The sequence below is a fragment of the Tyto alba genome, unplaced genomic scaffold (genome assembly GCF_018691265.1).
Source record: "Tyto alba isolate M040663 unplaced genomic scaffold, T.alba_DEE_v4.0 Super-Scaffold_41, whole genome shotgun sequence".
NCBI classification, from domain to species: domain Eukaryota; kingdom Metazoa; phylum Chordata; class Aves; order Strigiformes; family Tytonidae; genus Tyto; species Tyto alba.
In genome coordinates this window covers 19,488,582-19,513,659 of record NW_024881317.1, presented here as the reverse complement: position 1 = coordinate 19,513,659, position 25,078 = coordinate 19,488,582, and the positions used below count along the sequence as shown (strand labels likewise).

Genomic DNA, 25,078 nt, shown 5'->3' with positions numbered 1-25,078 from the left:
GAAGCAGATCCTGGTCAGGCCCTGGAATAGAAGGCATTCAAAATACTTTGCAGGATCATGGCCCCAAACGTATTTCATCCCTTTATACCCCTGATCCATATACACTTGCTGTACACAAATGACAAATGTTCCCACAACCATGCATGCCAGTTTGTTATGACACGCAGTACTGTCAGTTGCAGCTAGGTCTGCAGGACTTCTTTGTGTGTGTGTGTTGGCTGTATTTTTTTTTAATAAAGAAATGCTGTTTAATCTTTATCCAGCCATTCCTCAGACCAGCAGAGACAGGAAGAAACCAGTGCTGAAGTGGCCTTAAAGGCCATAATATTCAAATCCAAAAATACTATGTAATGTCCTTTCATTTCAGCGCTTTATGAGTCAAGAATTAAATGGGAAGGAATAGTTTTTTTATGTGTCTGTAAGACTTCTATCTGTTTTGGTTTCTCATTGTTTCTGCTCTCATATAAATTCAGTAACTGGGATATCTAGATTGCTGACTAAGGCACTGTCATTGTGAAGGGTATTCTGCATTTATGAAATTCTCAGCAACAGCTGACAAATTGGCAAAGCTATGACTTACAGAAAACTAGATAGGTTCATAACTGAAGCCAAGATGATTATGCAAACTTGTACACATTTTTCCGTACCCTGGAAAGAATATAACCCACACTGAAAAAAGTAAGTTACACAGCTTCCCTCTATTAAAAGGAACTATTCCTGTGTACATTTTCAAAAAAACTCCATGAAGATAAAAAGCATTATCCTTATTTTCTCTACTGCTTTGACCTTTTTGCTGCAATTCCCACTTAACCTTTCACTGATGCTCCTGTTTTATTATTAAAAAACTCAGAAATTAAAAAAAAAAAAACACCAAAATGAACACCTGAGGAAAAAATACTCTTATCCCAAATGCCGAGCCATGTAAAAGTATTCCCTCCCCATTGTTTTTAAATGTTTTAGTTGGCTAATCAATTTCTTCTTTTGCTGCCAATATACATTACAGCAGTCATAGACAGCCCAGTGTAACAGATACTCCTACAATACTAACAGCATAGCAAAATTTGCCAACTTGACCAGGATTTTGAGTAGCATCAATGACATCAGAAATTGGTTAATATGCATAATACCTTACAGACTTAGATTTCTTACTCAAGTGCTAGAGCTCCAAGAGGCAGTGCTCTATAGGTGCAGGCTACTGTTTTAGCCTTGTTTCCTAGACAAAAGGACTTATATGTCATTCGTATCTCTGTCTCTCATCTCACTCAACAACTCTTGAACTGAATGACTAGCTTTGATCACACAGAACTCAAAGGAAAACTGTATTTCTGCAAGTTTTGTCAATGTTAGGAACCATTAAGATAGAAAGATCATGCCTGTAAGCATCCTAATGGAAGGAAAGGCACACCCTGCAGCATGCCTTACGTATTATTAGACATCAGAGAAATCCCATGAGGGAGCAAGAAACAACATAAATGCCTTGGTATCTGGAAAAAAATTCATTGCAAATTTACAACCAACTACAAGACATGAATCTGCAAGAAGGCAGGTTTTGCCAGTTCTGGTGCTCTCAGAACTACTTGTTCGTTGAGAGGACAACTCATGAAACAACCAAGACAATTACATAGCATGGCTGCACAATAATGGTATATTTCAAACTGCCAAATGTGGTTTTGCATTGAAGAAAAGGGTGAGTAGCTCTCCAAACCAAGACACACATCTTGAGGAATGCTGAATGATGCCGAGTTCTGTAAGTTAACAACTTTTTAGAGTTAATATTTTGTGCAAAGTACGTGCAAGAGGGAGAAAATCCCATTTGTTTGGAATGGGGTTAAATTAGAACCCAATTTATTTATTTTTAGAAGCCAATGCTTTCCAGCTTCATTGAGTTTTGTCTGATTAGGCACTGCATGCAAAGAATCCATAATGGGTAGTGCCTTATGATACATGGTAGAAACAGATTTTCCTGCTCCAGCAAATACATCCATGCGCCTATTGATGTTTCTGCTAGTCAGCAAAAAAAAGCCACTTGGTGTGATTCACCATTATCTTCACTGCTCCCTTCAGCTCTCCTTGGAACTGGAAAGCTTTTCTTTATCTATTATGAAGCTTTTTGGATTCATCTGCAACAGTCCACTCTGGGGAAGTCTATTCAACAAACGTCTTTTTTTCAGATGAATTCTTATCTCGTTGCTTGCACATGCTTGCCCTATTAATGGTGACATGACCTCATTAAAAGACATTAAAACCACAGCTGCCTCCTCACCCTTACACACAGTAAGAGGTGAATTCAGATTCCCCAAACCGCAAAGCAGTTTGTGGTCTCCTGGAAAGCAAGCAACTTTAAGCAGCAAACAAAGGGTCTGACCTCACTCAGACACATTGTTTAGGACCTGAGAACAGACCATGGGACCGTAAAAGCAATCCACTGGAGCAGGCAGCACACCCAGCTATGCAAGGCTCGTGGCTGAGTGCCAGGAACTCCTCTGTTCGGCTCCCAGCACCGCCTCTGACTCGCTGGGTGGCCTTGGGCCCTACCCTACAAGTGACGACCTGGCACAGCACTTCTCACTGGAAGCTGAAGCAGCCCTACTGACTCCAGCAGCAGCACCGCTCAAAGCCACGAGCCCACGGAGGCCTGAGCTTACAGTCCCATCACCTGACATCTCATCCTTGGGTTAAGAAAGGAGAAAGAGATTAGAACAATTTACCTCTGCACAATTGTTATTTGGAGCTTTAGACTGTCGGCCTCCCGTACAAGCTTAAGGCACTGTAGGAGCCTTGTGACATATATTTTTGCTCCTTGAAAACACTTAAAGGGAAGCGTGAAGCCAGAGATCTCATCCTTTCCATTCAGGATGGCTTGGCAGCAGAAAACGAGTCATGCAAAAGCTTCTAATGTTACTCAGTTCTCCCCTTTAAAACAAAATTAAAAAAAAAAAAATGCCACTCATACCAGTACACCTTCCCTCTCCAACTCCCGTTTAATCTAAAATTATTATGTATTACTTTACCCTTTCACCACTACACCAGCTGCTGAGCATGTCACTTGTTTTCAGTTTCTTGCTAAGGGTCCACTAATGGTGATTCTTTGATGATCTGGAAGGTTATCTATATGTGTCTCCTACCAAGCTCCTTGCTGCTAGAAGGATGGACAGCATCAACTTTCAGCAATATACTACAGAAAAAGAAGGAACAAGAATTATTTTTGAAGTTCTTCAGTTGCTCATTGACAGGCTTCATAATTCAAATAAAGATACCTACACATGTAGAAATTAGCAACCAGTAGTGAAAAGTTGGGTGAAAGGATCTCTCGCAAACATGACACATCATTTTTTTTGCAAGGTTTATCACTGTAGCAAAGTAAGTTAATATGTATTAACAGGTAAGATACACAAACACACGGTAGCGTTTCCAAGAGCGTGGCCTTTAGGGCCCATTTCCTACAGAATTCCAGGAGAGTTCTCCGATGATCTTACTGAAAACAGTTTTGGTCAACAATGAATAATTTGGGAAAGCTCTATCATCCATTAGGGGACAGTTGCATTCTGCACCCATCTGGGAATTCAATCAAATGATGGGGACAGGTTCCTGTAGTACAGCCCTCAAAGGGCCCCCTCTCAGCAGCTGCAGATCCACATCAGTCCAAACTACTGCAGTTTTACACATTAGCCTAACAGCACAGAGGAGACCGAAAGCCAATGTGTTAACAGCATAGCCCAGTGACAGACACTGCACACGTGTGTATTTTACACGGCGATACACAGAAAGCTAATGTGATGAAGAAACAAATCACAGGAGAGCAAAATTTAAAAAATGTCCTAAAATGTGCATTTTATTCCATATCATTATACAATGTTTACATACAGGTATACTTTTAAAACTGCTCAAAGAAAGTGTGAAAAAAAGTGAGGCGAATATCAGTTTATAAATTCCTCCCCCTCCCCCAAATCCACACAAATAAAATACATTTTAAAATAATCTCTTCCAAATTTATGTTTTCTCCTGAATTTATTGAATCTTTCATTTCAACATGAAAAATACAATTGAATGAATAGTTGAGGTGAGATGCTGACCTACACTTGTGTATTGAGTTGCAAGAACACAATTTAAGACCTCCAGAAGCCTTCACTTTTCTCTGTTGCTTACATACCTTCATTTTATTGACTTAGAAGGCACAGAAAATCCAAATCCTCACAGAACAATAAATTCGGATAAAAATAAATTACTGTGCTGGACAACTCCTGACTTGTCTGATGTCAAACAAAAGGCTTCAGTAGAACCTTTTGTTCAAAATAGCACCATTTCCACCTGATCTCTCTTGAACATGAATCGTTCTTCTTGCTAAAAAGTGTAGTTGGCACTTAGGTGGGACACTTTCTGCCACAGCCAGGATTCTTCAAAAGACTAAGCATACTGAAGTGCTGAACTCTCTACAAAGTGTAGGTAACATTTTGGTTGGGAAATGGCACATTTAAACCATAAGGTAATATAGCTTAACCCGCATATGGCTTGCCCATTTTGGTGTTTCCCTGACCCCTGCCTGATAATTTAGCAGATGTTCTTGTGACTGTGGTGAAACTAAAATAAAGACATGTTTATGGGGTTTCACGGCAAGCAGGTGTAAAAATAATAAAACAAATAATGTGGTTGCTGCTAAGAAGGTTTTCACATGTTGTTTAACTCCAGTAAAGTTTGATCCAGCATCTGATGCATACTAAGGTTTTCTTCTTTGGCATGCGCCACTTTCTCTGTTGTGGGATTAGAAAATTAAAACATGAATAGCAGTTCTTTGGAGGTACTGATTCTCAGAACATGAAGACATGCAATCAACATTTCTGTTGGAAGGTTTAGAAAGTTAAGAAATGTGCATGCTCATAAATACCGACTAGAGTATTTATCTACAACACAACTAGAGAGAATTCCAATAAACCAAACGGCAGGTAATGCAAGTTTAGAACTGTTTACAGCTGCATTTGTTAAGAAAATGCACTGCCAACAGAGATGCGATTCTTGCATGTTCTGGAAGCTCTTCACTTATAGGAATGTGGGATGGTGAATGGCTTTTTTTTTTTTTTTTAAAATAGCTCAATAAAGAAAATAATTAAGTTCATTGCAGAGCCATACTTTAAGTTCCACATAATTCAGAACTTGCAAAGAACAAAATAAATGAAACTAGTCTAGTTTTCAGTTAAGTGATTTTTAAGAAATTTTTTTCTTCTAGAAAATAAATAAAATTGAAGTTAGTAGCTTTATGTTGCATGCACACTTTTATAGGACAGTCATTTAACACACTTACTTGATACAATAAATGAGCACAATATTCTAGAGCTGCATCCTACCAGAATCCAGTAATAGTAACTTCATACTAATCCAAGCATACCTTCAAACTGACCGGGTATTTTCAGATGGAGCTCCCATTCCTACTTTGTTTTTTATTTGCTTGTTTGCCTCTAATTTTTTTAAATCAAATACAAGCCCAATTCTTAGTAATGCAAAAGTACTGCATTAAAGTCTCCATATAATAAAACAGCTATAAGTATCCTTTATGGCAGTTTTAAAACACAGAAATATGAATCCTAGTGAACATTTTTGTCTCGTCCACGCTCTACTGAAAGTCTCAGGACCAATTCATGTCAGGTAAACTGAGTGTCTCTCTACAAGGCAGGCTGTTACCTTTTGGATACTGTTAGCTAAATGCTGTAGCTGTTTATTGAATTGCAAAGGAGCTATTGCACAGCCTAAGAGCTTACTGCTCATCCAAAGTAGGTGTGCATACAGATAATTAAAAGCTACATCCAGAATAAGCTATTTCATATTTTTCCAGCAGAAACTGAGAATTTCATCCATTAATTTACCACAGAATCAACAGCCTGAAAGACTCAGTACCTAGGTTTCTTGCTTATTTCTACATTTACTGATTAATTTTTAAGGAAATTTGGAAGAAGCAGGTTTTAAACGAGTTAACAATATAGTCACACTAAAGTTTAATCCTCATTCAATGCCAGCTTTAGTTCATTAGTTAGGCGACTGTTTTGCTCAAGTTGCTGGTAGAGTTGGTCTGTACAGGCAGCAAGCAGGTTAGAAGGGAAAAAAGAGGCAGAATGAAGACAGATTAGACAGAGAAAACAGTTAAGTAAGAGTTAATAAAGAAACTGGTCACACCACAGACAGTTCAGTAACACACAGAGAAACATTTTACCTTTTTTTTCTAGAACTCTAGGAATGAAATAGCTACTCCAAGGAACAGCTATTATAACCTAGGAAGAACTGGCTAAGACTCCTGTTGTGGGGAACAGCTGTGAGACAGGTTAAGAGGCAAAAGAAATGGAAGAACTGCAGCTATATTCTTAGAAGAACCAAGTCCTGCTTCAATCTTTAGGTACCATGTGTGGAAGATTTGTTTTATGAACGCCATTCTTCCCTGAACTATTTAAGATGTGGTGGAACTTCATCTGTCAGTGGAGGGAAGGCAATTGTGTCACAATCAGGGTAAGGAACGGCAGGAAAGACCCTGGTAGCCAACTAGCACTAGGTCTGGCTCAGCCCGTACTCCTTCCCAGGGGGATCCGACAGCTGAAAACGTATTTTTGGTAGGGAAACATACTTCTGTCAATGGTTTCAACATACTTTGATACCTTTAAATTGTCCAGTTGTACTTTGTAAGAAAACAAACCCAAACGTTTGGTGAAAATGAAATGGAAGCATGAAAACCTGCGTCACTCAAAATACAGCAAATGGAAAGGACAGTTCACATTCAAAGAGAAGAGCCACAGCACTATGTTGTGACAGTGCATTTAGTGAGAGTTGTTCTGCAGAGTGAAAGAACATTCCGTGATGGTTTTTGACAGTTTTTCCTCAAATTGTCTATGTTCTTCTCAATAGTCTAGATTCAAACTGCGCTCCTGACCTCTTGATCCCAGATTATTCCCCTACAGGATATGACTGTTTCTGATTCTTCTCCACAAGCTTCCTAACAGCTTCCCACAGAAATCCTCTTCCCCTGCAGGCTCTGGGCACAGCAGTGGCAAAGCTGTGCGGTGAGTTGGTCACTAGGACATACTTGTGCAGTGATCAGCAACTCCTCAGAGCTTCCTCCCCAGCCCAAACTCCAACCACCAGCTCGGTAAAACCAGGGCACATTTCACAGCTCTGATCCTGGACCAGTAACAACTGGGTCTTATCTCTCTTATCAGGATAATGTCACATACACGTGGAAAAAAAACATCAAAACCTCTGAGTAACTAAAATTTCACTTTGTTTGGTGAAGTTTATTTAGTTGTTATTCAAACATGACAACATAATTTGAACTAAGAACTTGATGCTTACCTTCATCACAGAAAACTCCTCTCTTTAATTGAGGCAGAGATTTACAGTATTTCCCAACATCCAAAATGAGACTAAAACCCCCAGGTAAAGCATGGAAAGCATTTACTGAGCATACAGTCAGCCCTTGATTACCCACAGGCAGTCTGCTTAGGTTGTGATTTACCACAAAGGTAGAGCCAGGGGCTGGCTCTGTCGGCAGACACCGTCGGCCGAGCAGGGAGTTCCAGCTCCAGTGCGGACGCAGCGAGGCTCAGCCTCAGCACAGCAAAGCCAACCTCGCACTCCGGTCCACAAGCCTCGTGCCCAGGACTAGCTACACCTGGCCAGACCTTGTGGGATGTACAGCATCACGCACAGCCCAGGTCCGACAGTGACAAGAGTGCTGCAACACGCTGCAGTGAGAAACCACAACAGCTCCGTGGAGCCACGAGCAGGGCAGCAGGGTCAGCTAGGAATTCTGCATGCGGCTACCTGGGTATCAGCACTGCACTGCTCATTTCCAGTACTCTGTCTAGCAACTCATCACCCTACAGTGCAGGAGCTGATCATTTGTTTGAAGGAAAAGGGAAGATTTAAATACTGCTGTTCAGAATGACTGTGTTAAAAATTATCAGATTCCTACATTAGATTTTGCCCTTTTTTTTTTACTGTTCTTGAGAAACAACACTGCAAATAATTGAGGGGGAAAACCAACACTGCTGACACAATAAACCAAAATGTACAATAAATTAAGCGGTTGGAGTTGCTGTAGCAAAAATTACTTGAGCTGACAAGTGACAGCTGACTGCATTCCCCTAACTCCTGCATTTGTGAATTTAGTTAGCTTCAGTCATTTTACAAATGCTCACCCCATTGTATTCAGTTAACCTTCACACTACACGTTTTACTTTAGAGTTGCAATACACAGTGTATAAACCCACTTGCTGTATTGCAATTGATGAACAGTAAGTTATTGAACTTTATTATCTGGACTACCTGTGACTGCTGATACATATCCCATACCTGGCCTTCTCCCCACAGCCAGTAACATTAGGACATGTGTCATGGGAGAGAGAACTGAGATGAGATGAAGTTATCTAAAGATGGTAGAGGGGAAAACGATGCATCCATTTGCAAGCCTTATTTGGAAAACAGGTTTTGGGGAAGGGAAGAAGTCTAGCCTAAACTGCACTGCTAAATAATCTTCAAGTTGAACAAGAAAGCCACATTTACATTATTCTACAAGCTAAAAAACTAAAATTCAGCTATGTCGAGTTTATTCAGTTGTGGTGACTTAGGAACTTGAGCAATATACACAGAGACAAGCATAATCAGAAATCAATCCCATTTAAACTGATTTAATGTGAACTGGAAAATGATTTCTTTAATTGTGAAAAAAATGAAGCTAAAATAATGCAATAAACTCTCTAGTTGCAAATAACAGTACAAAAAAGTAAGGTGTCAGTATTTAATGCTTCATCCTTAATTAGGCACTGTCAAATCATCTGAAAGCCAATGTTTAGGCTTTCTAACCTGAAATCTGTACGTTACACTTTGCAGCAGAGTAATTTAATTATTAGCGTAGTAAGAGTTTTCCTGCTCCAGTTCTGAAACATTTCTTGTGAGTCTGCAATTCACACTCACAAGTCTGAACTAAGCATGAGAGCAGAAAGCTACTGAAATCTCCCTGCTGAACTTCCAATCCTGTCATGCCACTCAAAAGAATTATATTGTAAAAAAAAAAAAACAAAAAACAACTTCACAAGCAATATCTTGGCTGAGTAACTGAGGAGTGAAAGAGAAGAACGCTTTTTTGCAAGACATTCAAAGGGGTATTTTTGGGTGGAAAAAAATAAATGAAAGCTTTTGATATTGCCCCTTTAAATCTGTCTCAAACATTTAGTTAACAAACACAGGAAGTCTTCAGCATCAAGCTAGGAGAAAATTTCAGACTTTAAAGTGAAAAATCTGGTGTCAAGGACTTAACTGCTCTCTCAGCCATGCTCCCACGACCAAGTGACCCCAAGGAAGCAGTATCCTTGCAGATTTTGGCCTAACAATAACAACTGAAAAAATTCCCATTACATCTATTTGTCATTTTATCTGCATCAGATTTTGAGAAAGACCGAGATCTTAACTGGTCACTTTTGACCTCAAAATACCAAGAGTAGTGCTCTCACCCCACAGACTGCTATCACTGACTATACTGTCAACATTCAGGCAAAAGTGTTTGTAGAAAAAAATGGAAACATAAAAAAAAATTAAATCCCTAATGGCAAAAAAAGCAATTTTTATTAATAACTGAAATAGTTATTTAAATAAATAAAAGGCAAGGGAATAGCAACAGGGATACAGCTGGGATGTTTATTTTACATCGAGAGATGTAGAGTTTCTGTACAGCAGAGCACAAACAGAGCATGTTCTGAGACAGGTGCTAGAGGAATAAAGTCAACTAAGCTAGAAGACAGGACAATGAACCCATGAAACATCCAAAGCTTGGAAAGATGTTTTATCCAACCCGATGAAGATGTCTTTGGAGAAGTGAAGCAAAGAAAATTATCTGCATGAAAAGAAAAAGTGAGATAAGATAGGAAATAAAAAAGGTGCAGTAAAGACTTCCAAAAAAGCAGCAGGAGCACAGCAGAGCCCAGCATGCCAAGATGACTACTGGAGAAACACCACATCATGCTGAGACTGGAATGCTACAGTAATGTCCTCATGTACGAGTACAGTGCATTTTAAAGTCTGGTTATTATTTAGGAATATCCCAAACTGAAGAAACACTGCAATCTCTGTACACAGAGAAGGTAAAAGAGAAATCTATTTGCTTGATAAGCCACTGAGCAAAAGGATATATTGGGGGTGTGGAGGGGAACGTAAAAAAAAAAATAAAAATTAATATCAAAGCATTAGACTCCTCCTAAAAAGTTGGGAGAGGGATGGAATTAATTATCATATATAGGGATGAAAAAAAAGCAAAGGAAAAGAAACATTTAAAATACGGGTGCATGCATGTTTCAAGCTCTGAGCAAAGCTTACGCCTTGCTGAAAGCACGCTAGCTTCCAAAAGGAAATGCTGGGATGAAACACGGCACCTCACAAGCACTTGAGAGCCACAGCCCTTCCTCTTTCCCATGTCATGGGTACAGGGTTCATGCAAGTGAAAGGTATGAGCATGGGAAGGTGGATTTAGCATAGCTGACCTCTGTTCAGAGTTTTAGGTTGACGGCAGAATAATCAGTTTGTATCAAACACTGCACGGACTAGTCACACCTTACAACTGATCACTCTCCTGCTTATTACCACATTTTTGGTGTATGCAAATTAAATTACTATTACTCCCCACAAAATGTGCAGAAGGAACCTGCAATTCAGTTGCCCTTTTACGGGTTTAAATGGCAAAGTATTTTAAGTCAATTTCCACACCTGTAAATTAGTGATAACAGCTGAAATTTTCAGAGCAGTTAAGGAGACTTAGATAAACACTTTCCACTGTCATTAACAGAGAAAACATCTCAATTTCTTTGAAACTTTCATAGGAACTTTGCCAGAGGCAAACTGTGACAGTTGAAGAATACATTCTGAATGCAGCACGTACTGAGACAATTTTCTTTGGTAAACTGAACATGATGGGCCTGGTAGCCAATGCCTGAACAGAGGTGAACTGAAAGGATCAATGCAGAGCTACAAAGAAAGGGCAGCCACCAGGCACAAGGACTGCAGATACAGAACGGAAGAGTAAACACCAGCTTATTAGGCAGCTTACAAAATCACCATGAGTATTTACCCGGCTAGGCACAACACTCACCCACACTCTGCCACGGTAAAGATATTGTTCATGGTATTTTGTACACCTAGTCTCGCTAAAGGAATGCGTCTCCCGCTACAAAGGGAGTATAATTTCACAAGGCCGGAACCGCGCAATCAATGAGGGCAGGGAAGCAGGTGCAGGCGCAAGCTGGGAAGACATTTACATGGAAGTCATATCGTTGAGAGCGTGGTCCAGCTCCTCACTGATGGCTTTGTACTTCAGTTTCTGAGCATATAGCTCATCTAACATTGCCCCAAGGGAAGGCAGAGGTGTGCAAGGAAATGGAGTGTGACCACGGGATGGAAGGTGAAGGTGGTGGCATGGGATACCATCCAGAAACCGCAGGAAAGGGGAAGAGCGCACAGGAAGAGGTGTTGCGACAGACAAAAAAATTACAATGTTAGAGAAGAATAAAAAAAAAAAGAAAAAAAAAAAAAAAAAGATCAACAGTGAATAGTTTTATACGACAAGTTCATTAACTGCACTGCCAGTTGGGCAACCTGCAATACAGAGAAAATGAAGGAGAGAAAGTGTACAAGGGAAGCAAAATCCATGTTTTGCTGCCCAGGATTTTTGTTTTAATGCACATTAGGAGAGCACACAGAAGCTAGGAAGAAAAGATCCAAAAATAGGGCTCAAGGAAGACGGTACCATTTATTTTCTACCACCTTTTTTTTTTTTTTTCTTAAAACCACTCTGATTTGTGTGATGTCAAACTCAGTTTCTTGCAGTGATTTTTGCTCCTCCTAAATATTTATCTTTCTTCCCTGTTTCCTTCCTGAGTCAGTGATCATAAATTTTCATCATCTACCTAGATATTTCACACCCTTCATGTGTAAGTCATCCTGCCATGCCAAGCAATCAAGCTTCTTACAATTCTAGACTTAGCGTAACTCATCTAAATAGCAAACTCCATATAACTTCTAATTACAGAGCAGTACTGAATTATTTTCTCCAGAGGAAGAAAGCACACACTACTTTTCTACTGCAGTCCTGAAAGATTTATCAAAACCTGAAAACAAGCTGTCTGAAGTTAAACAGCTGTCCTTCTGACTATGTATGCAATCCATTAGCTTTACTGAAAAACAGCAACTGCTCTATGTCACAAAATGCCTGCCCTGACCCACACTTAGAGCAGTAATAAATTAGCTTTAGCTTGCTACATTCCTAATTATCACAAACATAACACAGCTCTTCATCTTTTTAGTAAGATGATAACAATACTTTTAATCTAGTGATTTACCCTATACATTTACATACCTCCGAGTAGAAAAGTATAAAGCAAAAAAATGGAAGGAGTCTTGAGAACATGAGAGAAAAAAGAACAGGCAAGAGCAAAATACTGTTCTCCTGAAGTATTTAAGTTGTCAATACATTTAAACTGGAAAACATTTTGCCTATTTTACTCTTTAGGTAGACCCATTTATACAAGCAGGACAAGTTAGGTGAGTAGAATTGGGTACTGAAAAAAAAAACACAACAGGAGAAGAGAAGATCTGTATTTCTATAGTGAGAAAAACAAAACCCCATACCTTCTAGGTCATCAATGCTCTTCTCCAGCTTGGTTACTGACCTCTCAGCAAATTCAGCACGGGTTTCAGCCTGAAGTTGAGACAAATACAGACTACTTCAGGAAATGCACACACAGTACTTGCAAGCAGAGGAGCAACAATTCAAAGGAGGAAAAAAGTACAACGACAGGGGGTAAATAATAAAGCAATAGTAATTTTTAGGAGACTTAACACTAAACTGTCTCCAACATGACATGCTTGTCCTTAAAGCATCAAAGTAGCATTTACATTAACAGAATCAAAGTCACATCGGGAGATCTGTTCTAAAGAACCACTCTAATTTTACCTCCTTCAGCTTGTCAGTCAGGACTTTAATCTCCTCTTCATATTTGTCTTCCTTCTGTGAGTACTGTAATTAGAAAGAGGATCGCTGATATTAGACCAGGTATTCTAAAAATACCAAAATACACCGCATTAGAGACTCTCTTCTGATAGATCAACTGTATACACGAAATTAATATGGGTATAATTTAATTCCACTTACCAGACTGTGGTAACACACATTTTATTACAAGAGCTAAGCTGCCCTTGAGTTATATTACAGTGCTATACAGTAGGAACTTTGAGTAGAAATTAGTACTACAGTTTTAAAGAGGAGCAGCATTTGGAAAAATTTAGTGTTAGCACACAAGTGCCATTTTGAGGGATGTTATATAAATAATATTTAATCCTGTCAGACTACTTAACAGAACATGTGGTCAAATAACACTGACCTATTTGGAACTAGATGGAATGCTAGGTATTGGTTATGAGCCAAATACGAATTGAGTATTAAGTCCAAATGCTTCTACAGACAATGGCCCTGCTGAAATGATGCAAAGTGATCAGCGTATAAAGAAAACCCCACAGGCCAATCCAGATGACAATGTAAGGGACACATTCTCACATATGTCTCTAGCCTACCTTCTCAGCCTGAGCCTCCAGCGACTTCAGGTTGTTGGTCACAGTTTTCAACTCCTCTTCAAGCTCAGCACATTTGCTGTTATTTTGGAAGGAAGGCAGGAAAGGGGCGGATGGAAGATTCAGTCAAGCAAAAGAAACAGGAGAAAATAGGGGGAAAAGATAGAGAAAAGTGAAAACAATTACAGAGCAAAAGAATGGCCTCAAAAGCAGCTGAATCCATCACAGATTGAAAGCAACTCTTTACGATGCCAAACTCCATCTAAAGTGTACATTAAGACAACGACCAGACAGAAATTATCTACAGCCCTTGGCTTACACAGAAATATTTACACAGCCTTTACACGTGAGACAGTTCAGCTTCTTTTTGGCTGCACAAGAGATCAGTTTTAAAGGTAAAAATGAATAAATAAACACAAAAGAGACCAAAGAAAACCACCAAAGCAAGATGCAAGGAGAGTAAAGAGCGCAGTGAGGACTTTTTTGCTACTACTGAGTGAGCTAACTGGCTATGGAAGCTGAAAGACTTGGGTTGCAGTTAAACCTAAAAACTGTTTATTAGTATCAGTACCTTATCCTCTGCAGCCATTAATGCTTTCAAGGTTTGATCCATTATTCTTAACTGTTCTTCCAGCTGTCGGACTTGGCTGTTAGTGAACACATGAAATGCACAAAAGCCATTCACAAAATCAGTGTGCAGGTACAGCATGCAGTGACAAAACACACGCGCACACACATATGAACACATTTATTTTGGCATTGACCATTTATTTCAACCATTAGAGTAAATGAGCAAAACATAGGTTTGAGCTGAACACACAGTGTACTGCCAATGTTTCATGCTGTTACAGTTGTCTTCTAGCACCTCACACACATCTCAGGGCAGTTCAACACTTACCTTTCTGATAGTTCAGCACGTTCCTCAGCCCGCTCGAGGTCACTCTCAATGATCACAAGCTTACGAGCCACCTGCAAGAAAAGGCAGATGACAGTCAGAGATATTATGTTGCTGCAGCACACATCACCTGTTTCTAAAGCCTACAAAACAGTGAGTTGGACCTCTCCATCTTTTGGTCAACACGTGAGTTTTGATTATGCAACATCTTCATTATTAATGTCTTCGTTATCCAACATTTATTCAAGACCTCTCTTTCATTCACCAGAAAGCAACTTAAAAATATTGTTCTCCCTAAGAGACCAGGGAATACTCTCAACCATTTCAGTGAAAAGATCTGAGCACAGATCTCCTGTCACCTTGTCCCCTGATGTATCTGGGTTCCCATTTTCCCTTCCACAGCTGTGAAGTAGTGTGTCTGATCTTTTCAACTGAAAAGGTAAAATGGGGGTGGGGAGCAGAGAAGAATTACAGGCACAGCCTAAAGAACTTTCGAAACAGATGACCTGCACTCAGAAACTGACCTCTTCATACTTGCGGTCAGCCTCTTCAGCAATGTGCTTAGCCTCTTTAAGCTGGATCTCTTGGATTTCCATCTTCTCTTCATCCTTCTGGGCTCTATTTTCAATGACCTTCATTCCTCTGAAAGACATGAAAAACAGGAAATGCAAGGTTCAGGGCTTGCCAGTTTATCTCCAGCCCTACTACTACTGGAGTGCAACTTTCAGACAGGTATATTAAGATGAACGAAGCACATCAGATACTTGATTCTTCACACCACAGATCTAGCCCTGTGCATTCACACTTCAGAAGTTCAAAGGAAAGAAGCATGTCTTAGGAATAAAGAAAAATTAATTTGTTTAGCTCTTACCACAGTTCAGCTGTACTAATCTTTCTCATTTTAAATTGAAGGAAAACTGATCGTATAGCAAAGTAAATAAAGGGTCTTGCATTTAAAGACCTATTAAGATGACTAAAGACATCTGTGCTTTTACACTCATAGCAAAAGAGCGTGTTACAACCCCTGCAGGACTGACAGACATTATATTTATGGGCCAAACAGACTCCCATGGGTTTTGCCATGTCAGAGCCCTAGAGCACTGAAGCTCTCTGTGCTCTGTACAAGCAAAATTTAACTCCTTCATAACAGGAAACATTGTGTATTGCCCCTTCCATGACTGTTTGACTCATTTGCTTAACTATTTTACCATGCACTACGCGTCTCACACGTTTTCAACAGGCTGCATCGTTAGTGAGGTAGAAATACAGAGGCAGAATACATAGGATTCTTTCCCAATAAAAGGTACTACCACAGGTATAAAATAAAATTTGTAGAAGTAAAAGAGAAGATCTTCCAAAGCCACAAATCTTGAATTCCTAACTTACATTAAGTACTTCTGGAAATCCCAGCCTAAATCTGAAGGAATTATTGTGTTATCTCTCCTTTGCTCACCTTCTCAACAACAGGAGAACCAAAGCCTCTCCCAGCACTTTGCTATTCTCCAGGTGAGATTCTTCTACCCACCATGAAATCAAGAATCACCCGACAGCACAAGAGTATACATCACCTTCAAAAAGTTGTCATCCAAATAGAGAAGTCTGGGCAGGGCCAAGCAGTTTTCCCAGGACATGGCATGATACATCAAAAGCCTTACCCCACTTAAATCTTATCTTTACAATTGAGACACAAAAAAAAAATCAATTCAAGCCTACACATTTTGGACATCCCTACAGACAAGCTGTAACTGAAGTGCATGTAGGCAAAGGAAGAGGGGATTACACATATTCCCTAACACACACCCTGGCAATTATCATCTTTGTCATAAGGGTAACCATCCATTCAGGAGTGGCCCCACCCACCTTTCACTCTCATCTGCAGCCTTCTCAGCCTCTTCCAGCTTCTGCAGGGCAGTAGCCAAACGCTCCTGAGCCCGATCCAACTCTTCCTCAACCAGCTGGATGCGTCTGTTCAGAGAAGCTACTTCGCTCTCAGCCTAAGCACAGGAAGGACAGAAATTAATCCATAGTAAGGCATACATCACCTCTTGTAAAAGATTATCCCATGTACCTGCTAGGGCCATTTAACAGCACTTCAGTAATTTCTGTCTTCATCCACTAAAAAGTCCATACTCAGACATGTACATGTCCTCACTGAATTGTGAAGTTAGTGCTTAACGGAGGAAAAAGTGATTGATGCTTCCTTTAAAGCAAGCACATTAAGGACTGTACAGTCTGTACTAGAAATAACTGCACTGAAATAATTATGGATTGTTCCCCAAATATTTTCTGTTACTGTATCTGCAGATATTAACTAATTATAGTCCCCCCTCCCATTTTTTTTTAATCAAATCAACATAAACTAATTACCCCATTCTTCTATGTTATCCCATATCCTTTATTTATGACCTTTAGCCATATTTCAGTAAGAATTGTCCCAGTATTTCCTTGAGTCCCATAAGAAGAGTTCAGTGTAAACATGTAAAAATACACCTAGATCGGTATTTGCAATGAGACAGCTGATGCAGAGAGAGCATGAGAACATTTAAGAAATGCCCGAATACCCACAGGTTTTGTTTACAGGCAAGCTATGCAAGAGCTGACAAAGAAGGTACCAGCAGAGGCTGCATGTCAGTAGGGCCCTGGTACAGGCAACAATCACTTAAAACATCTATTTTTTTCCCCCATACTGCCATCCTCAAACTTCCCCTAGGATTTGTCTCTCTTAGGTTACCTGTTCACTTACTCTTCCATATAACACTTGCAACTCATGTGCCTCTTATCGTTACAGGCTTTTACTTCTGACATTCTCAATCCTACACTTGCTTAAGTTACAGAGTAAGTTCTGTAACAGACTTCTTGTAGTAAACTCATTATTAAACTTCATTTCTTTCAAAACGATATTAAGCATAAAATATATATCAAACGGTCATTATTCTAAAAAGTTAATTACTTTCAAGAATAACGGTTACTCTTAATTAGTAATGAAACCAATCTTGCTATATATGAGGAAGTACACACCTGAATTTCCTATGATGTCTAGCTGGGAGGGGGGAACCAACCCTCTATCAAAAGTAGATACCAAAAGTATCAATTTGATACTTTTCCTTTAATTCAAACTTTAATAAACTGTTATTTGTGGCTTTTAATAACCAGAGGCAGATGGATACACTTGGCCACAGCTAAAATTTTGTTGTAAATAACACAAGTAAGAATAACTTACACACCAGACAAGTAAAATAATCTTTGACATAACAGCAACATTGCCCCACTAGAATGACTGGAAGTAATGTATCAACAGGAAAGGAAATACGTATTTGAACGTTAATGAGTACTGGCAGTGAACATGTGGAAGGAGTAGAAGAGACTTCAGCCTTAGAGATTCACATTAACCCAAGTATAAAATCTTTAGCTATGTAATCAAGCCGTAGTACCCCAAATCTGTATTTTCAAACTTCTGGCTTTGAACAGTACGAATCTGAACATTCGGATTTGAGAAAGAAAACAACCTTTCATAAATGTTACCCTTGGGAAATTTGTAATGTTACAAGTTAATTATTATCATGTCAAGACTCCTCATCATGACAAGAGCATACAATATGCTTAGAAAACAAAGGGTGACTAAAGTTCAAGTTTTTACTTCCTGCTCCAGTAACTCACTAAGGGTTTACCAATCAGCCTTATATGGCCCAAGTTATTCTGCGGAGCAGGACTTCTCTCCTTATATGGTAAGGAAGGAAAAAACCCCAGTGACATTAAGGGGCACTCCCACAGCTAACAGGCAAACATAGCCTTCTGCATTTTTGCCATAGCACTTATACACCACATATTTTTACAATGAGCAATGACATGGATAAGTTACCATCGGGTGTTAATTACTACTGTTGTAAGAGAGATTCTGTTTTCCAGAAAAAGGAAGAAAAATACATTCTGAAAAAATGATTATCAACAGCCCCTTGAGATGCATGCACTCAAAACAGGAGAGATTCTTTTTAAGACAATGGCTGCTAGTCATAGTCTTGAAACTTTTAACAATCTGGTGTAACAATCAAAAGCTGTAAGCTGTGATGTGTTTTGGACACAGCTTTAGCTTTTCAATTGTCTGCCTATCTGTACCTTGCACAGGAAGAAAAAAAAAAAAAAAAAAAAAACAACAAAACAAAACAACCCTAGCTGGTCACATGCTATACACGTACAGCAATACACTAAGGGAAGGGTCAGATTCACACCTCTGCTTGCTTGCTGCAGCGTTCTCAAAGCCTGCCTGCCTTCTCAAGCATGCAGAAATACAGCTGCAACAATGAAAGAAAAAAGTACATACGCAGCTAGCATTATAGAAGAGGCACAGGTCTACCATGTGCCTGTGAATTCAGTTTTCTGCCTTTATTCACCCCAGCACTGACCCCTCCAAACAAAAGCTTAAATACCATGTAAACATAGAATTCTGCAGAGTACATCATCTGCATAAACCAGCTCTAGGGAACAGATGAACATTAACCTTTAGGATCCTGAGCCTTACAGCAATGTGGCTGATCTCTAATGGGAAGACTTCACCAGTAACCTGTCATCACTCCTCCAGCATTATTTGTTTTGCCAGAACAGGTAACAGCAAAGGTTCCCATTTTAATGAGAATCCTTTAGTATGTTGTTTAGAATAATACATGTTACTGAAAGTAGGAAAATTAGTGTCCTTTACAAAGCTTAGAAAACACGTACAGCTTTTTCTAAAGACAGAAACCCTTATAAAACAAGTTAATGACTGTGACATGACCCTTCACTGAAAAAAATGGGTATGTAAAGTGGTTTGTAAGAATGCAGTAGTTACACAAGAGTACGATGCCATATTTTGCTCCTTGGGAAGACCACCTACAAGTACTCAGAAGGCTCTTCCTTTGAACTTGCTTTCCAGAATGTTCAGAAAGCCCCATATTATAAGAAAATCCAATAATGACCACTTTTTCTATTATGATAAGCTACACGAATAAGAAATTTGTTCTTTTGCATCACCTTTACGCAACCACTGAAGACACTAAAACCACCATAAAGCATACTGTTCATTTCATAGCAGGAAACATTAAGTTCCAGCTGCTACTATTCCCCAAGGTCAGTGGCAAGGCAAACAACAGTCCTATCAGTTTTTTGCTGTAACTGTCACCCATAACTACATCGCTTTGCTACATGAGTCTGCACTGCTCACACCTGACCTTCTCTCTGCCTAAAACCATGCCGACTGTTCCTTTCCCATCTTAGCTAGGGGCCGATGAGCTAAACATACTACAGATATGATCACATTGTTGTGGAGTTTTCAGGTACTGTAGGTAGGTACTTGGATGCGGCCATCTCAGGTTCAGTGCCAAGTACACAACCTCTTAACACTCAGCATGCTGCCTTACCGCAGCTGAAAACTCATTTGGATTGGGATAAGCAGAGAACTGGCACTTGCAAAAAAATAATAAAAAAAAAAATAAATCACAAAAGCTTGCTCAGAACCTAACACAAAGCAGTCGACCTCACGCATCTCGCCTCAGTTCGACCTCGTTCCAGCTCAGCGCTTTGGGGCAGGCCAGCAGACCCTGTGCGCTTCCCCGAGGCACCCCCGGGGTTACTGACCCGGCGAGCGCAGCGCTGCGGGCCCTGACTCGCTCCTCACCCGCGGCCCCGGGCCTGCCCCGCCCGCAGCGGCCGGCAGGGACCGTTCTGTCGGAGCCGCCAGCTGGGGAGCGGCGAGGGTCGGCCAGCGCTGCCCCGGGACCCGCTCCCACCGGGCCACGGCCCCCGAGCCAAGCCGGGCCGGGCAGGCAGCCCTACCTCCTCCCGCAGGGCTCGCTCCTGGTCCACCTCCCGCTGCAGCCGGCCCGCCCGCTCCTCGGCGGCGTCCGCCTGCTCCTGCAGGCTCCGGATCTTCCTCCGCACGGCCTCCAGCGAGCTCATCGCCGCCATACCCGCGCCTCGCCCGGCCTGCGCCGCCTCCCTCCCGCCCGCCCGCCCCAGCCCCGGAAGTCCCCCCGCGCCGCGCCGCAACGCAACGCACCGGGGCGGGGCTGTCGGCACCGGGCGGCGAGCAGCGCGGCTCCCCGCCGGGGCGGGCAGGGGGGCAGGCGGCGGGGAGAGGCCGGGCCCGGCCGGGAGGTGGGGGGGGCCGGGGCCGGGGCGGGCCGCGGGGGCCGGGGCGCGGCGGCCCGCGCCAGGTGGGCGCGCTGGGGGCGGCAGCGCCCCCTGGCGGCGCGCGGAGCCGGGACCCGGGAGGAGCCGCCGCCTTCCCCCGCTAAACCGCCCCTGCACGAAGGCGCTGAGGTGACACGGAGCGACCCGACCCGCCCCGCCCGGCCTCGCTCCAGAGGCAGCGGGAGCGGAGCGGGAGCTGCGGCGGCCCCCTCCCAGGTGAGGCGGCTGCGGGGCTCGGGGGATGTGCCCGGCTTCTGCGAGGTGAGTAATACCGGCGAGGTAAGGTTTCCTCACCCCCCTGAGTAAGGCGAGTCCAGCCCAGGGAGCCGGCACTCCCTCCCCTGCCCGTGTCTTTTTCCTAAGGCTTGCAACTATCCAAACTAGTAGGGCAAATACTGGGTCAGCTGCAATGCCCCAAAGATACTCCACATCACCAGAAAACAAAGACATCCTCAAAATGTTAGACATATTCCATGCATACCATTAAATACAGCATTTACCTTGATGAAAACAAGCCAGACGCTTGCCTACCCTCCGCCTGAGGGATGACTGCATAGAAAATTGCCCTCAACTCATTTCCAAACACTGTTTTCCAGTAAAGGAAAACGGCATTGGCGTTGGTTAGGAAGATCTTTCATTTCAAAAAGGGAATCTAGTCGCACTTCTCCTGCCTTCATTCTAGGCAAGCTATTTCCAAATAGTCTGCATACTTTTCCTTATAAGGAATATCTCCCCTGGATCTATATGCGGTTCCTTTGAACAAGTTAAATAAACGTCCTCCTAGGAAGCTGCCTCTCATGTATGCAGCCATACACAGAAGACAGACATCTGATCCACATTATACACAGAATCCCTCTCCGGTTCCTATGCACGCTTACATTTGTTAAGTTCTTGAGTTCTCTTTCAAAGCCATACAACTTAATCGCCACACTGAAGTTAAACCTTCTTTATCCTTTGTTCATTTTAGAAGAAAAATAATATGAAAGCATGTTGACTTTCATGCAATGATGGTTTTTTTAACATTTGCCCTTCTAAAAGTATTTCTCCCCCTGAAATACTTTGCTTGTTTCATCTGTGGCAACTCCTCTTTTTATTATGGCTCCGAGGTTAATTTTTAAAGCTGACTTATAGGAAAAGGATGGTCATCGCTTTGGAAATACTGTGGTTTCACCTAATCCGGTAATTCAGACCTGAGATTTACTCAGAGAGGATTGTATTGTACAGCAGCAGCCATAGAGATCTGGATCTTAACTGCAGAGACAAGAAACTTGCATGGTTCCACGCATGCAATCCATTAAATGCATGTCAGGGGCAGACAGGTGGGTGGGATGAGGGCCTGGGAGAGGCACAAGCTCTTGCATTATTACCATATAAAGTGCTGAGCTATATATATCTCCCAGCTTGCTCCCAGGAGCCCTGTCCTCTGAACTGCAAACCCAGCAAGTATCATCTGCTGGACAACTTTCTCTCAGAGAAGACTGAACTTTTCTTTGACAAGTGAAACAGTTCCAGTGATTTTCAGGAAAAAAAAACCCACAAAAAAAAAAAAAAAAAAAAAACAAACAAAAAAAAAACCCACAAACCACCTAGGAGAGGATCTTTTATCTCAGGTACCAGTGAGTAAGCAAACCAGTATCTAGCAGCAGTTCTAACACACGCGTGCCTAGGAACAGGTCTCCTGAAGACAGAACTAGCAGCCCTTGCTGTTTTGAATATCTCTCTCCTGGATCAACTTGCCATTAACTCTCTGATTCTGCTTCACTATCAAGATAAGCATTGTTCCAGCCTGAGCCGTTTTCCCCACCACCTGAACGGAAAATCCACCCTTTCTTTACTTTCACAACTAGAGCGGCAAGTACACATGAAAAGCACGTGTCAAGTGAGCAGAAACCCAATCAAATGCCTCCGATAGTGTGCAGACCTCATGCAAGGAGGCAGTGCTGTGTTTCCCACCTCTCTGCCCAGGAGGTGCCTGGACCCTGCCCTTAGCAAAGCTCTGGAGCGCTGCTTGGTAGGAGTCCTGGGTGTCCTGTGCAGAGGGCACGTGTGGTTTCTGTATTGGGGTGGTGGTGAAAGGGATGGGGGTAACTTACATCTGTGGCCTTTTTGTCAGCCAGTTCCAACTTTTCCTGTGCATCTTTAAGGGACTCGGAGTATTTGTCCAGCTCATCCTCAGTGCCCTTCAGCTTCTTTTGTAGAGCCACCAGCTCGTCCTCCAGCTGTGATACGGGTGGAAAGTGGTGGAGAGGGGAGGGCGGGCAGGAAAAGGTGCAGCAGGCAACGTGATCGTGCAAAGGGAGAAGTGCGAGTGCAGAAGAGACAGAAAAGGACAGACGGACAGAGAGAGAGAGAAGGAGAGACAGTTAGATTCTCTTTGCTTGCGGCAAGGGCACGATACCTTGGCAGCGTTCTCCTCTGCGGAGAGGAGGCTATCCTCAGACTTGTGTAGCTCTTCCAGCACTTGGTCCCTTGCATCCTCCGTCACATGCAATTGCTTTTCCAATTGCACAATGTCATCCTCTAACTAGGTGCACAAGAGGAAATACAATGCACAAATATGTTTCTCCCTGGGCTTAGAAAAGTGGGAAATTAGTTTTGAAATCCCTCTCCCTTCTTCCCTCCTTCTTCAGGATCTCCCAGAAACGTGTAACAAATGTGCCCCTCTCCCCCAAACGAATAAAAGACCAGGTGTAAAGGAGGGAGGTTGGAGAAGGCCAGGAAAATGGGACACACATCCGCAAGGGGAGGGGGGGCAGCTGGAATCAGTCAAGTCTGCTGGGTGGTGCTGGAGGGGGCGAACATTTAAGTGTCCCTTGCCAGCCAGGTGCTCGAGGCAGCCTCTCCCAGGCGTGCCCCTGCCACAAAGACACAGGGACCATGCAGCTGTCCCAGGCCAGCTCCCCAGCCAGGGGCTGCCAGGGTGAAGCTCTGCCGTGGGAAAAGTTCAACCAGTTCTGGGGGTGGGGGAGTGGAATACAACAAAGTACCTTGGGGGAAAAAAACAACCAAACAAAAAATTTTAAAAAAAGGAAAGAGAGAGAGAGGAGTCGGCTGGAAAGCCTTGTGCCACGGTGCTGGCTGCGCCGGGCCCTCGGTGCAGACCTGCTTGCTTCTCTCCTCCGCTGCCTTCTTGTCCGCTTCGGCTTGCTCGGCTCTGTCCAAGGCGTTCTCCTTGTCCAGCTTCAGCATCTGCATCTTCTTCTTGATGGCATCCATGGCGGCGGTGGGCTAGGGCGCGTCCCCGCGCGAATTACACCCCGAAGCAAAACCTGAAAAGCTGCGGGGCAGCCCCGAGTCCGAGAGGCAGCCGCGGCCCCGGGGAGCGGCGCGGAGCTGCGGGGTGATCCGGGCGGGACGGGGCGCCGGCGGAGTGCAAGCGGCGGGCAGGGAGCAACTCACAGATATGTACTTTCCCAGGGGGCTGACTGCATTCCTCAAGACATCCAATACTTTTTTGGAATGAGCTTTTTTTTCAACTCCCTCCTCCGTTTGTCCCTACCCCTTTCCCTCTCTCACTCCCCCCCGGCTTTTTTCGGAGGCTCAGCGCTCCCATTCGCTGCTGCCTGCCATTTGACCGTAGATATGACTATATATGGGATGCGATGGGCGAGGTAAGGCGGGTGAGCAATTTGTTCCCATTTCCAAATAGGCAGGACGGGACGTTTCGCTGCTACTCCTGGGAGCGGAAAAAAAAAAAAAAAAAAAACAACAAAAAAAAAAAAGGCAAAAAAGAAAAAAAAAGGAAAAAAAAAAAAAAAAAAGGCAGCAAGCCGCTCGGAGCCCGGGGAGCGGAGGCGGCGGCCGCGCAGGCTGCTCGGGGCGGGCAGGGCGTCGGGGTAACATCAGTCCCGTGCTGGAGCCGTCGCCACGCGTGGAAATCAATCTGTTTTAAAGCAGGAGGGTGGCGGAGCTGGCCGCACTAGGCGGCAGCGGAACAAGCGGGGCGAGGCAGTAAGGGGTTAACTACACGCACATACGGAACGAATGCGTTTTAAGACCTTCCCCCCGGCAGCCGGGGTGTGGGGGGGGGAGCATCGCTCCTGAACAGCCAGGCTGCAGCAAGCGAGGGCGGCGGGCAGGACAGGGAGGGCTTCTGCGGGGGGGGAAGGGGCAGCGGGGCCACCCAGACCCCGGGGCAGGTGGCCGCGGGGGCACAGGAGGGCTCTCCACTCGTGCCGGGCCAGAGCAGGTACCGCGCCGGGACCCCGGGCGCTGCAGGGAGACGTGCCAGGGGCGCGAACGCTGAAGCGACAAGAAAAAGCAGAGTTACAGTGTCCCTCAGCTGGGACACTGGCGGGTCGTCTGCCCTCCTGGGGGTAGCCAGAGCTGCGGGGGATGAAGCCCAGGAGAAGCTGGGGCAGAGAAACTGGAGAAGCGGCTTGCACCCTCCCCCTGCAACGTCAGCGGGAGACGGGCAGGAGAGACAATTAACAA

At 43.1% G+C, this 25,078-nt stretch overlaps 1 protein-coding gene across 22 annotated transcripts; it reads right to left on the bottom strand.

Moving 5' to 3' along the window:
- Positions 1-3,989: 3,989 nt before the first annotated feature.
- Positions 3,990-24,146, bottom strand: TPM1 (tropomyosin 1). 22 transcript variants are annotated; one of them, XM_032990181.2, is made up of 10 exons: positions 23,747-24,130; positions 23,043-23,168; positions 22,738-22,863; positions 16,343-16,476; positions 15,007-15,124; positions 14,486-14,556; positions 13,591-13,666; positions 12,974-13,036; positions 12,649-12,718; positions 3,990-4,748 (listed from the first exon to the last, which is right to left on the bottom strand). In XM_032990181.2, exons 1-10 carry the CDS (start codon positions 23,858-23,860, stop codon positions 4,666-4,668), a joined length of 981 nt encoding a protein of 326 aa, XP_032846072.1. In that variant the 5' UTR covers positions 23,861-24,130; the 3' UTR covers positions 3,990-4,665. The 22 variants fall into 22 exon arrangements, with proteins under 22 accessions (XP_032846072.1, XP_032846064.1, XP_032846060.1 ...); XM_032990176.2 differs by lacking the exons at positions 3,990-4,748; positions 22,738-22,863 and adding exons at positions 9,656-9,865; positions 11,280-11,358 and having other exon boundaries at positions 23,747-24,146; XM_032990175.2 differs by lacking the exons at positions 3,990-4,748; positions 23,043-23,168 and adding exons at positions 9,656-9,865; positions 11,280-11,358 and having other exon boundaries at positions 23,747-24,132.
- Between the last annotated feature and the right edge of the window lie 932 nt (positions 24,147-25,078).